Consider the following 16,832-nt stretch of genomic DNA (forward strand, 5'->3'; position numbering starts at 1 on the left):
GCAAAGGGAGGTTTCTGTGGTTTTGGTAGGATTTTCCATTACTGACTTTATTGACTGCAGCCTATTTTCACTTCACATTTTCAATATAATCACTGTACACAATTAACTATCTAAGAGTAAATATTATAAAACAAATGTAGCAGAGGAACCTCCCACTGTTTGCCACTCCTACATTTGATGCCTGGTTTTCCTGAAAGTATGTATTCTTTCATGGAAATACACTTTGTGTGGCAATCATAACCTGGTGATTTTTTGGGGTGCAGCAGAAGCTTGTGTATGTGTCTGATGTGCCACTCAACAACCTTGCCATTGACCTTTGGGATGGTAAGAAAGGAGCAGCTGCTCTGCTCTACAGCAGTCTGTCTTCACATTATTAATTTTCTTAATTTCTCTCTAGACACTGAATAGCTCTGAAAACCATGGAGCCTCCTTACCAGAGCATAACTAAAACCACCTTTTACTTTTTGCTGAACTCACTAGTCTAAATTGGTGTTTGTTTTTCTTTTCATAGTTAGATAAAACTGTTTTCCTTATAAGGGGTTGAGAAATATTTTCTTGCTTGTGTTTTGTTTCTGGGGGATTTTTTTTTGTCTTTTAGGCTTTTGCTTCCTTCAACAGCCCATAATCTCTCCAGCCTACCATTATCTCATGATTGGATAGGTTGTTTCTTCTGCAAAGATGCAGTTATGATGATAGCTTTTGTAAAATAGGGTGTTGAGCTTGGTTGCGTATGTGTTGGTTGCTTATTAGGTTTTCTGGAAGTCTTAATTGCTATTCTTTTTGTTTTCTGGTGACTTTCTGAGAGGTTGGAGCAGTGTATCTTTGCCTGTTTGGCAAAGGTGCTGTAAGCAAGCCTGTAGTGGAACATAAATTGTGAACTATTTCTTATTTATTCTTACTGGCCCCTGAATGGCAGTTGGATGTTCTTTGTAATTGATGCAAAACATTTTTCTTCGCCTTTGTGCAATAACTTTTCTAAAAGCATAGGTTGCCATCTCTGCATTTACGGGTGTTACATTGATTGGGGAATGGTGAATCAGTGATGTTATAGTGTTGGATTTGTGTGTCTAATGGGCCTTTTTTTCCTTTTTACTTCTCTCAAACCAGATTTGTGATTTTGGATTGGCTCGCGTTGCAGATCCCGACCATGATCACACGGGATTCCTGACAGAGTATGTGGCCACACGTTGGTACAGGGCTCCTGAAATCATGCTGAATTCTAAGGTAAGGCCACAGGGAGCTGCTGGGGTGCTGCTGTTGCTGCTTTTTCCCTTGTGAGTTCCAGCTGTGCTTGGAGCAGCGAGCCCTTGTGTGTTTGTAGGATCAGAACGCATGCACCAGTCTTGGGGAGGAGTGGGCATGGTTTCCAGTAGAGCTGCTGGCTTGAAATAAATTGTGATTCCAGAATCAATTACTGGGTACTAGAACTGAGAAATCACGTGCTCAGCTTCCCACACCTCCAGTTCCTTGCCAGTCATGAGACTGCTTCCATCACCTGCTGTGCCACTGAGCAGGACAGGAGTGCTGGAATGAGCATTCCGCTGCTGCCTCCATCAAGGCTGCAAATGTTGCCTTAATGTCATCTTGACATCTTAATTTAGGTTTAGAATGTATAATGAGGGTGAATCTGATTCTGAATGAAGGCATGAGACACATAAAAAATGTGTCAGTCTTAATTGCATTCCTATAGTCTCCATGAAATCATTCCTTTGGTTTTTATGTATTTGGAATTACTGTTGTGTTCTCTGGCCATTTAAGGTGCATCCAATTCTTGTGTGGGTGGTGGGTGTCCTTCAGAAGCCCTGTGTGCACTCCCCCAGGCAGACACCTGTTAGCAAAGCACCTGGGTGACACCTGGAGCTGTATTTGACATTCTGGGACAGCTGTTGTTCCTGGAGGATTTACAGCTTTTCTAGCTGGTGTGTTTGTTTTGGTGTGTCAGTGGCGTGTCCAAGCACTTTAAGAAAATAGACATCTGACCAATTAAGGGTGTATTCCTCCAGCTTCTTGTATTTTAAACTCACATCTTGTATTTTAAACCTGCACTGAGGCCACAGCACTGGGCTGTCCACATCTACTTAGCAAAGGCTTTCACAACACATATATTTTGTGTTTGTAAGAGGGTGGTCAGGTTAAAAGTTTCTGGCTTAATGTGTGATTCCTTTTATGATTCTGGCACCTTGAACACAAATGGTGAAGGGATGGCATCCTGAGGAGCTGGAGCCCAGTGGCTGTGGGGGCAGTGGGACAGAGGCTTCCCAGGGGAGGGCAGTGGCAGGAGCCCAGGCAGGTGTGGCTCTGTCACTGACTGGTGTCACTGCTGTGCCTTTTCCTGAGGGTGGCACAGGTTGGCCATGCATGGGGGTATCCCCCTGTTCCATTCCTGTTACACCCCAGGGACTGCTGTGCTCTCCTCCCAGCCTCTTCACCTCCTCCTGCCTGTGTTGTACAGAGCAGCCAAGCAGCAGCCATTGGTTTGGCCATTTCCCCTTTGCCAAAGGCCTCATCCTGGAGTGCAGCTTAGATCCCCTCAAGGACAGCTCTTTCACACCTGTTCAGCTCTCTGTCAGGGGCTGTGCAATTCAGAATAGCTGGTTTCCAAAATGTTTTAGTTTAAATTGGTTATAGAATTAGGGGATCTAATTTGCAGTTGGTAACAGATTAAGCTAAACTTAAAAAATCCTTTTTGAAAACTGTCTCTTGGAGACTTCAGTTCTTGCTACCCCTTCAAAGTAGTGTTTTGATATATGGTTCTTAATTATTTCATTTGTACAGAAAAACCAAACAGTATGAGCAAGCACGACTCATCTAACAAAGAAAAAGATGATTAGTGTGCACTTTCACAGTTTACCAAAGTAACATGTTGCTGCTATTATACAACAATTTGACAAAAATGTGTTTCTGCTTCACTTGCAGGGTTACACCAAGTCTATTGACATCTGGTCAGTGGGCTGCATTCTGGCAGAGATGCTCTCCAACAGACCCATCTTCCCAGGAAAACACTACCTTGACCAACTTAACCATATCCTTGGTAAGCTTTATGGAAAAGCAGCATTCCCACATCCATCTGTCTGTCCATCTGTCTGTCCAGCTGGGCTGGCCTTTCTCCAGTGGGTCACTGTGCAGGGTGTGTGTCTGCTCTCCCCTCTTGTTATTTTTGCAGCAATTGCTACAGGTAACCATTGTTTTGGGGACAACTGGAGAATACTTAGCAATTTATTTATTACATCAGCAGATATATTTTTAGAACAAAATTTAAAAAAATAAATTAAAAGCTCATATATTATTAGGTCCAGGTCAAATTTTTTAGAATTTCTTTAGGTACACCACTTACTGGGATCTTTCTAAGAGATTACAGATCATTAGAAAACTCAGATCTATTTATTTATTTAACAAATGGTTTTTAGTAAATGTTTCTAAAAACTACTCAGGTGTTCTCTATCCTTAAAACATTTGGTCTGAAATCCCCTTCCCAGCAGTTTTAATACTGAGTTTCAGCAGATATGATACAGCTGTGTTAATGTGATTTTCACAGAATGCATTTCTTTGTATTCATATATTTTTTGTATTCATATTTTTAGGTATACTTGGATCCCCTTCCCAAGAAGATTTGAATTGTATAATAAATTTAAAGGCCAGAAACTACTTGCTTTCTCTACCACACAAAAATAAGGTACCATGGAACAGGCTGTTTCCAAACGCTGACCCCAAAGGTATTTTATACTCTATTACATTGTATCAAAGTAATGGCAGGAGGGGAGCTTCTATAATCTAAGAATTTATCTTTATATTGGAAGTAGAGCATGCCAGGTGCCTTAAAGCAGCACTGTAAATCTAATATAAAATCATCAACCAGCACAAAGCCCTCACACTAATTTATCTTTTTAATGCAATTTTAGTAACTCTAAGATTACCTGTTGTGGAGTTTGGTCTTTAACTGGCTTGTGAGATCCAAACTCTTGTCACTGCCCTTGGAAGCACAGTTCATTATTCAAGTGCTGATCATCAGCACTGGATTTTGACACTGGCATCAAACAAGTCTTGAACTTTGTTTCTAACACCAGGTAGGGGGCAGCTGCCTGCTGCTACCCTGGGTAGAGTTTTGCAGACTGTGAGTCACTTGCAGGTTAAACAGGGGCTTCTCAGTGGGTGGGATCCTTAGGTACCATGAAAGCTTAAAATTCAGTGAGGATGTGTGGAGCAAAAGTTATAAAAGCAAGGAATATAGTAATTGTTAACCTTTCTTAACAAGGCTTTAGTAAAGGGTAATATGTTAAAATTCTGGTTCTTAAATGATGTGGTGAGGAAAAGAAGTGTGATGGAATTTAGGATACTGCAGATATCTTAGGGCTTCTTGCTCCTAGAATCAGTTTTTTCTCTTCTTGGAAAAGGGAAATGTGTTACAGGCACAGTAGCTGACCAACTGCAGTAGCACTGATTTGTGATGTCTGTCCAGAGTTTCACCAGACCTCACTCTGTCTTACTGGGTCTTCAGATTCTTTATGGATTCTTTCTAAGTTGTCTTCAACAGATTTTACCTGAATCTCTTGAATATAAATGTATTTGCATCTTCTCTGGAGAGTATCTTCTGTGCTGCTGGTTGTGCCAGAATATTTCACTGTGATGATCTAGAACTCCTAATGACTTCTGGATGATATTTTCATCTGTAAACAGCCAAGATCTCTTTTCAGAATAAGAACATATTCATAATTATTTATTTCAGAAAAGCTCCATCTTAGTTTGGATTTTGGCACAAAAATCCAAAGCATTTTTCTGAGAGAAGAAAAAGCCTCATCTATTTAATTTCTGTTATAGTTCAAGCCAGGTTGTCCTGTAGGATTTGCTGTGCTGGAGCAGGGGGTGCCCAGGGCAGCTGCAGCCCAGGAATGCTGAGAGGGGCAGGCACAGCCTCTGCCCAAGTTACAGCAGGGGAGCTGCAGGGCTGCACTGCCATCAGCACACACCTCGGGCAGTGGCCATTGTCTGGGTAAGGTCAAGGTTTGTGACACTTTTTTGGAGTGTGTATTAAATCCTTGCTCACTTTTTTTCCTCTTAGCACTTGATTTGTTGGATAAAATGTTGACCTTTAATCCCCATAAGCGGATTGAAGTGGAGCAAGCTTTAGCCCATCCATATCTGGAGCAGTATTACGATCCAAGTGATGAGGTAAAGACATTGTCAAAATGTAAACATTGATAAAATGATCCAGCTGATTATTTTCTACTTTAGTTCAAGGGTAATATTTCTACTGCACTAACGGAGTTGAAGAACAAATTGCATCAATTTACCACAATTTGTATTTCTCACTTCAGTATAACACTCAGGAGATGCCACACAATAAATAGATACTAAAGTGTCCTCCCTCTCCAGAAAATGGAGACTCTCAGCTCATGTGAGGCCTGGTTTCATGATGTCTGAGGTAAAGGAGGAAAGTGGCTGAGTTTGCCATCAGATTATGCTTTAGAAACCTGAATTGGAACTGGCTGTAGTTTAGGTACAGTTCTGAGGAGATTTCGGGCTCATTTCTGTGAAGAAAGAGGGGAGGAGGAAATAACCTAGTTTCCCTTAAGGGCCAGATATGTTTATTCCAATTTAAAAAAATGTTTAAGATAATTTTTTTCTTGAAGTGGATACTGAGTTAAGAGCCTCAAATAAATATTTCAACTTGTAGTTTGGATTTGACCAGCTACTTACTGTACTTGATGTAAAATTTGGGAAACCAATACCTAAAGCACACATAGGACTAACAGGGGGAGTTCTGCCTTGAAGACTGCTCAGTGTTAGATATTTTTGTGAAGGACATTTTCAGACTTTTTCCCCATCCATAAAAGGACTGCATGAAATTGAACAGCATGGTGACATTAAAATAATCATATTTCTTTGTGTTATTAAGCCTGTAGCTGAAGCACCCTTCAAGTTTGATATGGAGTTGGATGACTTGCCGAAGGAAAAGCTGAAAGAATTGATTTTTGAGGAAACTGCAAGATTCCAGCCAGGATACCGATCTTAAATCATGCATAGGTAAAGTCCCAGCAGTAGGGGACACTCGGGCAGGGGGGACATTTGGGACTTTGGTGCTGCTGGTGAAATGTGGGACTTGCCTTCCCCAGTACCCAGGAACTCCCTGTCCAAGGACCTGACCTCAGTCCTGTCCTGTTTCTGAGGGAAGTTTCTGTTTGCCCTCAGCAGTGAAGTGTCCACATGGAATCCAGGCAACTGTCCCAGGTGTTTACCTTATTGTAGGTGCATTTAGGGAACAAGAATTGCATTTCAATAGTGCTGCTTAGAATAAAGGCAATGGTAATGCTTTGAAATGCAAATTTTATATTAAAAAAAACATTTTAGGGGGCAATGTTCTTCATATTTTACAGATACATAATTTTATCATGTGGCTTCAAATGCTTTTAAAAAAACCTCCTCCTAAATGTAATGTACAGAGGAGAAATCTCTTAAATTATTTTAAAGCAAAAAACCCATGCACAAAACTTCAGCAGGAATTATCTTTAGTTTTAAGTAGCTCCCAAATAGTGTGAGTAAATAAGAATAGGTATTTAAATATCCATGAATTAATTATGATTAACCTTCCTAGCATTTTGAAGGTCTGAAACTTTAATTTAAGATTGGATGTACTGATACTCACTGACTGACTTTTTTTTTTAAGTCAATGAACTTAACTGGTCTTCCTGAACCACAAGGCTTGCAAGTCTCAGGAGTTTCATACAAATTGGTCAAACATGGACTTGATTGGAGTACCTGTGAAACTTCTGTGATACTGATAAGGGAAAGTATCAAAGTTTTATGAGTGGAAAGGAAAAACAAGCCAAAGGCAACAGGCTGCCCTGGGTTTCCTGGTTTGTGCTCTCTGTGCTTTCCTCCCCCAGAGCAGCATTCTGCCATCACTGCTCTGTGTGGGCAGCTCCAGCAGCAAGGTGAAGTTTTGAGCCAGGGCACTTCCTTGCTGCCAGAAATCCACAGCTCTGCTGGCAGTGTGCAGGAGCTTTGTGGCTTTGCTATAAGCAATAATTTTTCTGCACTAAAAATGTGATTTCAGTTTCTGCATTGCATATATCCCCAGGTTTTCATTTAATAATGAATTCATAGGAAAGAAAAAGAAACTGGGGGAAACTTTTAAAAGTTTTTCTTCATTAGGGTAGCTGCTGTTGCCACTGGCTTGAATATTTACATGTATAGAAGCTCACAAATAAACAAATTTCAATTTTTGCAAACACTGCATTTTGTTTATTTAAGCTTGCTAGCTGATATTGGAACTGTTGTAATAATTGAAATGTAGGGAAGTCTGAGGTTCACACACTGGTTCTATTAGTTGGCATTGTTAATAGAGCAGACCTGGGACACAGTAACTGACTGGTGTTCATGTCCCACCCATGTTTTGTGTGTGAGAGCACAGCTGTGCATGTACACATGGTGCAAGAAAGTTACAGAAATCTTTAGGAACAAGATGAAGCCTGTTCCTAATAGGCTGCAGTCTCAAGGAAGGGCAGTGAGTGGTTACTGATGTGGTAAATCATGGTTTGTGATCTCTTGCTTGCCTCATTGCTCAGACCATACTTACCTAGGTTGTATTAGGGATTAAGGGATAAAAGGATTAGGGATAAAGATATCAGTGATCTGTTGCTAGCAGAAATTTCTGGTTTGATAAAAATGTTACCTTCAAATGCTACTATGCAGAGTTGATTTTGCCAGCACAATACTGCAATTGAAATATTGTACTTAGCTTGGTGAGGATATGCTGGTAATTTGTGTGAGTCATTTGTGGTCAGGATTGCCAGCTCTGCCATAGCACAAGAGTTTAAACAGAGCTGCTTGGCACTCTAGCGAGGGCCAGTCCCCAGGAGCTGCCTTCAAATGCACAGTGCCAATGTCCTGCTGGGCATTCCTGTTCTCCTGCACACCCCCTGGGCTTCATCAGCCAGCTCCTCTCACTGCGCTGTTTCTCGAGATTCAAAGTGTCCCCTGAGCTGTGGGGTTTGGAATTGAGAAGCAATATGAAAATAACAGATTTTTGGTTCAGACAAACAATGTATTTCATTGATTAGTTGTGTTTAATCTTCCTAATCTTTTGAAGAATTAATAGTTTAAAATGGAATGCCCTGAGATCCACTGTCTCTGAATTCTTTTTAAACATTTGTGGATCCTGCTGGCTCTGGTTGATGGTAAACACGATGTGCACAGAGCACAGAAATAGGAAAAAGTTTTAAAGGTGATGTTAAACTTCCTTCACTGAAATATGTCTCTGCTCTCTTGTAGGACAAGGACTTAAAGGACTGGGCATGCTCAAATGTTGCTGTTCCTCTTCCCAGTTCTTTATTGTTGGTCATGTCTTGTGGCCTCTCTCAGCTTATCCACTAACTCCTTTGAGCCATTCAGGAGGGCGGTTCCTGGTAGTTTTGGCTTTTCATGCTTTCAATGAATCTTTTAAGCCTGAAGAATTGTAATTGACACTCCTGCGTAATGCCCATTGTTGACCTGTTGCAGTACTGTACTGTACGTGCACCTACTGCTACCCGTGTTTTAACTGCTTGCTTTCTGGTTTGAAAGATGCAGTGGTTCCTTTCACTCCTGGATCAATGTCCAAGAAGAGAATCCATTGACCTGTAAGACGTTTACACCATGAACTGTTTTTCTGACTTTACTGAAGTCGCTGGCATTTTTTTTTAGAAAAGCTACTATTCAGGGCACTTTAAGTCAGTGACATCCCAGATTTTTTTTTTTGCACGTCCTTTTTAAATAGAAATGGTTGGTTAGCATCCAGCAGAGTGTACCATTATGCTATGGATTGCAGCATAAGTTGTGTTCATGTTAATCTTGCTTATGCACTTGTTTGGGTGTCCTGTGCTGTACATACAGGTATTCTATCCAGTGTAAGAGCTACATAGGAGCCCAACTTAACTGAATTCATCTAAGAAACATTTTTCCATGTATTGACATTTTTTTCCCTTGCTTTTCCTAAGAGAGATCATTTAAAGTTTACCCACGCTGGAGGCATAGTACTCCCCAAGTTCTACCGTGCAGTAGTGCTTGTACAGCCTGTGCAAGGCAAGGTGGCAGCTGCAGCTGCTCTTTGCTCCCTGAGTGCTGGAAGGGTTAACACAGACCACGATGGCACCGTGACCCCACGGCCAGTGCTTTTCCTGGGCAAGGCAGCCGTATCTGGTGGCAAGCAAGAAATCAGAATATGATGTTAATTAACTCAGTCTACATCCTGCATACCAATGAAATGCTTCAAATGAGGATTGATAGTTTTGACATTTGAATCTAATCACTGACATTCAGATTCTTGCAGAGAGGAACACTGCATCTTCAAATGAGAAAGTTTGATTTTACTTTTGCTCCTACAGCATGTCAGCATCTCAAGTTCATTTCTTGCAACCTACACTATGGTGATTTGTAATCAAGCCTCCATGAGCTCGTGACATGAAGTACTGTTCTGTTGTCAAGTACTATCAAACTTTTCTGATAATGCTGAGTTAGGACAACCAAACAAAGCTAGCACTAAATAACATTTAAAATTGTATACCTTTTAATGATCTTTTCAAGTATTTGTTACTGAAATTGTATAATGTGGAGTTTACTAGGTGTTATGTTCCAGTGCAGTGCCTCCTTTTCTTTCCCCACTGCTCTCTGTGGTGAGAAATTTGCCTTGTTTAAAATAATTACTGTGCCCTCGCATGACTGTTAAAGCTTTCTGTGCAAAGATGATTGTCTAAGTGCCACATGCCTATGATTGAGAAAAAAAATAATCTATTGTTACCTCTGAGTTGTGTTCAACTGAAATGCTATTCAACAAATAACTTAGGAAAAATAGTTCTATTTTTAGCTTTTCATATCTCTGCTGTCTTTTTCTCATTTTATTTTGGCAGCAGTGAAGAATGGATTGTATAAAGACTGCTTGCTAATATGAACAAAATGCACTTGTAATTCCTGGAAATAAATTTAAATCTTATATCTTCACATTAACATTAAGAATTAGTTTTTGGTTTCCTCTTGGGTAATGTCTTTGAATGGAAATCAGGTTCAATTGCTACTGTAGTACATAAGGATGCTGGCTGGTTAATAACTCCTCATACCATTTAGTCTGCTCTTCAGAGAAATCTAGAAAGCCATTAACTTAGACTCCACTAGATAAGGGTGCTTACAAGATTCCATTTCAAATTTTTTTTTCCTATAGTTTAAGTGTTAATCTGCCAAAACTAATTTTTAGTAAGCAAGGGTTCATCATTAAAGGGCATTTTCTATTAGGAAGTTCCTGTGGTACATAAATCTCTGACGTGGGGAACAAATTCGGAGCATTGTCAGGACACTGCACAAGTGATCATGGAATCGTGGTATGGAACCTATGCTAAAAACATTTCTGTAGAAGAAATATGCACTTGACTGTTGATACCAGTGTAGAAATTTCTCTTGACCTTTCTACACATCTTTACCAAAATGCTTTTCTCACTCAGTTTTGAAAAGTTGAAATAGTTCTAGAATCTCTGCTACTTGCATGATCATCATTACAACAGGAATCATTTTTGGCACGTTTGGAAAGATGACTGTTACTGAAATTAGTTTGTAACACCTCGGTTTTAATTTATTAAGGAAGATCTTTGGCAGCTTACTTCACCCTTCTCTTTCCCAATTTTTTTTAATACCGTCTTTAATTTGGGATGTTTGGGGAGGTGTAGACTTACCCTTGCATCCTCTCTGAGTGAGAAGCCGAGGATTTGCTTCACCTGATGTCTGGTGCTCTTGGGCTTTCTTCCTTAGCTACTTTTGCTGAATCCAATTGGCGTCCATCAGGATCCATAACCACATTCATCAATCTTTTACTGAATTCAGTAAACATTGTTGGGTTGAATTTGTTGATGCATCAAATGCTGAAGCACGAGGGGTTTTTTTTGGTCAGATTTTAAAAATAGTTTAAAGAAGGTGCCTCTAACAACACTGTGTTAGGTCAGTTATTTCATCATTTTACATTGGGTTCTTTTCTTTATGCAGTTTTTATATTTTTAGAGCGGAGAACAGCAACTCTTAATCAAAGTAGCATGCATATTTCATGGTAAAGATGCTTTGGGAATAAGGAATGTAACAGTTCACTGTCAAAAACATTCCAACCTTACAGCTGAAGAAAAATATGCAAATTCAAAATTCTCATGGATACTTTGGCAAACAAGCCTCTGACTCTGCTGTCCTGCCTGTGGCCAGACTCCTCCTCACCCCTGTGACACCAGAGCTGGGCCGCGAGCGCCGGGAGCTTCTGGGAGTGGCAGTGGGGACAGAGAAAACCTGAGGAGCTGAGCAGGGCTTTCCTTGCAGAATGAGAGAATGAAAAACCTGTTGTTGCTGCCCACTGTAATATGCTACAGTATATTTATACCATGTCAAAGTTGTTTGCTGAGCAACTGTACTATAGATTTAAACTTTATTAATATATATTTGCTTATGTTAGTGTAGTTTATATAGTCCTTGGTTATTGATAAATTTATTGTGTTGTTACAGCACAGTGATATGGTATAAATATAGGTCTATACATACACACCATATACTTATGAATTTGGTCCCTTGCATAGTACTTTTATATTTGTACAGCAATGTCTTCAAGCAATCCCAGATTTTAGGGGAAATATTTTTGTAAATGCAGTGGTTTAAACAAAAAAGTCCAAACAATCCTTTTACTAAGTTTTAAATACATTTGTGGTTCAAAATGGTTTAGTTAACAATTGAAATCAAGACACTAAATTAGTGAAAAGTGCACATTAGTAAAGTGAAGCTTACAGTGGTTTTTGTAGCATGTGCTGTGATCAAACCAAGTGACACATCGGCAGAAATGTAAAAGTTGGACTACATGTGTAAATCTAGAACAAATTTCTAAAGGTTGCAGCTGGTTTACTTACTATTGTTGCCTTTTCTCGTGTTGTATCAGTGTAGAGCACTCTTAAAATACTCAAACTGCTTTGTCTTTGCTTTGTACTGTTGGTGCCTTCTTAGTCATGTACCCCACAAGTCCTGCATAGCTAATTTAGTTAATGGTAAGTTTAAAATAAAAAAGCAAAAGAAGATTTTATAAAAAATAAATAAATCATTTTCTGTATGTTCTTATTCATTGTAACAATTAAACATTTATATTGTGACAGATTTGTGATTTGGTTAATCTGTATAGATCAATTGTAAGTAGCAAAGGTTTATATTTCGTCTTATTCTTTTGATGTTGTAAACGTTTGTGATTTTCTTTTTTAAATCAGGTAACTTAATGTTCTGTTTTGTTTTTGGCATCTGAATCTTGTAAAAACAAATGCAAAGAAAATCATTAAATTGTGTCCCTGTATTACCAATCCAGCATAGTTCCGTGCATATCTAGAACGACTGGGACTTTGCTTTGGCCTGAGCTGGTCCATTGGCTGACCCAAACTGCCCCTCCTTGGCCTGCAGGCAGGAGCTGGAACTGCTCAAGGTGTGTCCCCCTGTGTAACTGCACCAGCCTGGAATTCAGTTAGGGAAGCCGTCCCAAAAAACAACCCCACAGATGAGCTTTCTCTACAGACAGGCAGAATGTTTTATCTTTGGTGTGAGAAAATGATGAAATCTTGACCTGCTGAATGATGCAAATCAGTGAAATCAGTGTCAGCGTTACCTGGTGGTTCATGGGCTTTCCTGACACTCCTTCTATGGATATTCATATTGCACTGTTCCCATGAAATCTTGAACATTCTTACTTGCATAATCCTTAAAAACCAAATGTTTTCATTTCAGTACAAAAAGGTTTTTCTCTGAGCAGGGATTTGAAATGTGGGACTTCTGGGAGCAGTGCAAGTAAGTTCATATCACTGTCATGGACTTTTAACTCTTCTTCAAAGAATTGAACTCTTAAAAGGTGTAGCTGGGTAATGGCAGCTAAAAACTTCTCTAGTTAATATGAAAAGGCAAAAAATGTGAGCTGAAACTAAAGAAAGCTTAACCATATCTGGCAGGTGTGTAATAACTCTGAGATTGGCTTGTAAAAATTCATCTCTCATGCCCCTCCTTGGCTTTCACTGCAGAGTATAGATTTTTTCCCCCCAAGAATAATACAGAATTTTTGCCATGTTTCTGTGTGTTCTTAATATTTTTGTTGGCTGTGGCTGTTCCCCTGGCAGAAGGTGTGTTCACTGTAGCATGCACTTCAGGAAGGGACTTCAAGGTACAACTGCACAGCTGCTGGGCTCCAGGAAAGTTTTGACAAATAACTGATTTGACTTAATGTTGTTGTGATCCTTGTTTCAGTGGGATTAGTTTGAAATACCACACAAATTTCCTGTGTTTGAGCAGAAGTGCCTGTAAGCTCTCCATCTGTAAGCTTCAGGTGTAGTGGGCACTCCTGAGCTGTTGGGATGTGGGTTGGGATGGTGGTTCCAGTGAGCACCCCCAGGTGCTGGGGAGATGCTGCACTCAGTACCAGGGAGGCTGGCAAGGAGCTGCCTTTGAGGAGAAGCTGTGTTTATTGCAAGAGATTAATGTAGGTCTGATGGCATCAAGCTGTGTAGAACTCTGACCCAGGACTGTGTTGTGCATGTTTCATCTTTAGTTATTCTTTCTATTAAATTGCATATATGTAACACTGAAAAGTTTAAAAAATAAAAACCACTTGAGGAATGTAGAAGAGTCACAACAGTCATCGCATCAGCGCGTGCTGGGTCTGTTGGTGGTTACCTTGCTCTTCTCAGCACACCAGTCCAGGTAGCTTCAAAGGAGTTCCAGAGCCTCAACTCAGCTTTTAAGGGCAACTTCAGTGTCTGCTGAACTCCACCCTGGTGTCAGGGGTGTTCACATCCCTGTCAGGAAGGCAGCCCTGCTCACCTGCTGTTTGTGTGAAGCCTGATCTTGGGAGCTGGATGTGAGAACTGTTCTGTAACCCCTCTGTCTTTTTCCCTGTAATTTATAAATTACACTGACAACTTTCCTTCAAATGTTTTCTAAAACTCTGCCCTGTTTTCAGTACATCTTGCTGTTGGCAATTTACTTTTCTCTGTGTAACTGAGTCTAAACAAGTTCCACTTGTTAAAAAAAAAACCTTTATCGGATTTGTAAGTGTTCTGATGATAAACAGCAGATTATTGATCCTGTTAAAGTGATGTACCTTGTGAATACTGAAAACTTCCTGCAAGTTCCCTAAAGCTGCCTCTTGTTTTCCTCTCAACATGCACACACACAGAGCCCATTTTTCCTGAAGTTCCTTCTCTTTCCAGCTGATTAATTGGTGTGGTAGAGAAATGTGTGCTCCTTCTAGCCTAGTACAGAGGTAGCTTGTGTTTGTATGTGAAGGCTGAAGAGACTTGAAGTCTTCCATTCCTGATTTCCCTGAAAAGAGCAAGAAATGCCTTGCCAGGGTCTTGGGTTTGCAGTGTTTCTCACCTAAAAAGACAGTAATAAAAATACTTTCATGTCTCTTGCCAGTCTGTTTGTGTGCACTCAGCTGCTGCCTGCAGCACTGCTCCTCTCTCTCCTTGCCTTGCTGCTAGCACTGGGCTGACCTTTGATCTGAGCTCCTCTTCAGTGACACTGCTCTTCCCCAGGGGTTTGCACTTTCCATGTTGGGAATTTTCTCCAAAGTCCCTTGTGTGCTCTGGCTTGATGACTTCACTCCTTTGTTCTTGCTTTTCCTTACCTCGCATGCTTGTAGATTCCTGCAGTCTCACAGCTCTGCTTTTATTTGCTCCTTTCATTTTTTGCCTCTGTAGAGCTGAGCTGAGGACACAGTTGTGCCTCCCAGGCTGGGCCTGGGCACAGCAGCTGGCCTGGAGCCCTGGCTCAGCCCTGGCTCTGGGGAGAAGGCCGAGCTGGGGCAGGGCAGCTCCAGTGCTGGCCCAGCCCTGCGATGGCAGCGGTGCAGGGATCTCCTATTCCACCTTGCGAGTTTCGTTCTGGCCTTGAACACACAACTTAGAAATCATGGAAGATGTTAATCTCTGTCTGTGATGTGTGATCTGTGTCTGAAAATTCAGGCTTTTCTAGAAAAATAAAACCACCAAAAAAACCCAAAGCTGTAAGAGAATGCCATAGAATTTTTAAAATTTTGCTATTACTAAAAGACTTGAGATGCACCTTTTAGGAGGGTAGTTTGTTTGTTTTTGTTGGTTTGTTGTTTGTGATTTTTTTGTAACATCCAAGACTAAATGGTGTGCTGTGAACATCTTTTTCTGCCTTAAAATTGCAAATGCAAAAATGATGAATATTCAGAATTTTGGCTTGAGACTCACTGAATTGATACTGTAAGAGAGCTGGAAGGTTTTTTAGTCGAGCTTTTTTCTCCTAGGTCACCTTTAATTTTGATAGCTAGTACTGAAAAGGAAATATGGACTAAAATCCTTTGTTCCTGGAAGTGTTAAAACTCACAGATATTCTAACTTATAGTTGAGGCACCACAGACTCAAGAGTTCAAACTTTAGACTTTCTAATGCATTCTGTGCTTTAAAAAACTTTTTGTTGGTGTTGCACACATACATACCTTTGCAGGCTTTCTGAGTAGGTTTGCACAGGTGTGGAGGGGACACAAACTTGCAGGCCAGTTTTCCCACTCAGAAATATTTCAGTGGGTGTTGTGGCTGTCACTGTAGCTCCGTGTTTTGGTTCTGTTTGCCTCCATGCAGTATAAGCACAGCACTCCAGACAAAAGTGGGGATTGAAAACAAAACCATTTCTTAATCATTCTGTTGTAGCTAAATGTAATATAAATTTGGATTTGAGGATATGCTTGGTATTTTGGAGGAACTGTGTTAAGCTGTTTTTACAGCTGACTTGGTGACATTTCTGTAAGTAAAATATGCTGTTGTTCCAGCATGGCAAAGGTCTGCATAATTCATGTGCTCAACTTAATCACTGGTTTTCTTCTTGTGACAATAAATGGCATTGTACCAAAAGCAATATATCCTGTGTGTAGTTACTAGTGGAAATCATTATTACTGTGCAGCTTGTATTTTCATTGTCTTTGCAGCCCCTGGCATGGACTGTGTGCACTGACAGTCGCTCCAGGCTATTAAAGATGTCTGGGGCAGAAGCAGGTCCTGGATAACTCTTGTTTGCTTTCTGGAAGCTGTTGCTGTACTTTGAAGCAGAAAAGGGTTGCACCTGATGCTGCATTAAGCTTATTTTCTTCTGAGTCTTGTCATCAGAATACATCTAAGTCTAGAGTTTTTCTCCAGATTTGCACTCCACATTGTTTCTCTTGAGAAAGGCCCAGGCTCAACACAGCATCATTAGAGCCAATGATGATAAGGGAGCAGGAGGGCTTTTTTCTCTGCTTGATTCTGGGATTCTGCTAAACCATCCTCAGCTTTAGAGCACAGCGCTGTAAAAAGACTTGTGGAATGCTGCAACTGGCTTTGCTCACCAACTGCTTAAGACCAGATAAGACCTCACAGGCAATATGCAATGCTTGGGAACTCTCTAGTCATGAGTTCTGTTCCCTCCTGCCCCCAGTAGTAATTCTGCACTACTGGCTCTGCAAGGAAACCAGCCCTGGATAACTCCATCCAGAGGGAAGCTTTGGGTTTAATTCCTGGATGCTCAAAAGGGCAAGATATTAAGACAGTTTTCTCCCTGTCACTTGCATTTGACTGCTAGTGTAGTACTCATTATACTAAATTGTCACTGTACAAAGAATGTCATACTGTAGAAATAAGAGGGCTGAAGAGCTTGTTCTTCTCAACATATATTCCTTCTTACTTTCTAAGTCTGTAGAAAAATACTTTCAGTTATAGCTAAATATAACTTCTGCATTCTCTTGTGCACATTTTTCTCTGCTGCCTCCTTCTTAGATGTGACTTACTTTACTGCTAATGGTGTTATACAAACTG

At 40.4% G+C, this 16,832-nt stretch overlaps 1 protein-coding gene across 1 annotated transcript in view; it reads left to right on the forward strand.

Annotated features, from left to right (window-relative positions):
* Positions 1 to 15,900, forward strand: part of MAPK1 (mitogen-activated protein kinase 1) — a 36,230-nt gene extending 20,330 nt beyond the window's left edge. The window contains exons 4-9 of the mRNA XM_063173367.1: positions 1,108 to 1,224; positions 2,917 to 3,031; positions 3,582 to 3,713; positions 5,057 to 5,166; positions 5,894 to 6,021; positions 8,269 to 15,900. Coding sequence (XP_063029437.1) covers positions 1,108 to 1,224; positions 2,917 to 3,031; positions 3,582 to 3,713; positions 5,057 to 5,166; positions 5,894 to 6,010 — 591 coding nt within the window. The 3' untranslated portion in view covers positions 6,011 to 6,021; positions 8,269 to 15,900. The remainder of the gene's footprint in view (positions 1 to 1,107; positions 1,225 to 2,916; positions 3,032 to 3,581; positions 3,714 to 5,056; positions 5,167 to 5,893; positions 6,022 to 8,268) is intronic.
* The last annotated feature ends 932 nt before the right edge of the window (positions 15,901 to 16,832 follow it).

This window comes from Melospiza melodia, chromosome 20 (assembly GCF_035770615.1).
Source record: "Melospiza melodia melodia isolate bMelMel2 chromosome 20, bMelMel2.pri, whole genome shotgun sequence".
NCBI classification, from domain to species: domain Eukaryota; kingdom Metazoa; phylum Chordata; class Aves; order Passeriformes; family Passerellidae; genus Melospiza; species Melospiza melodia.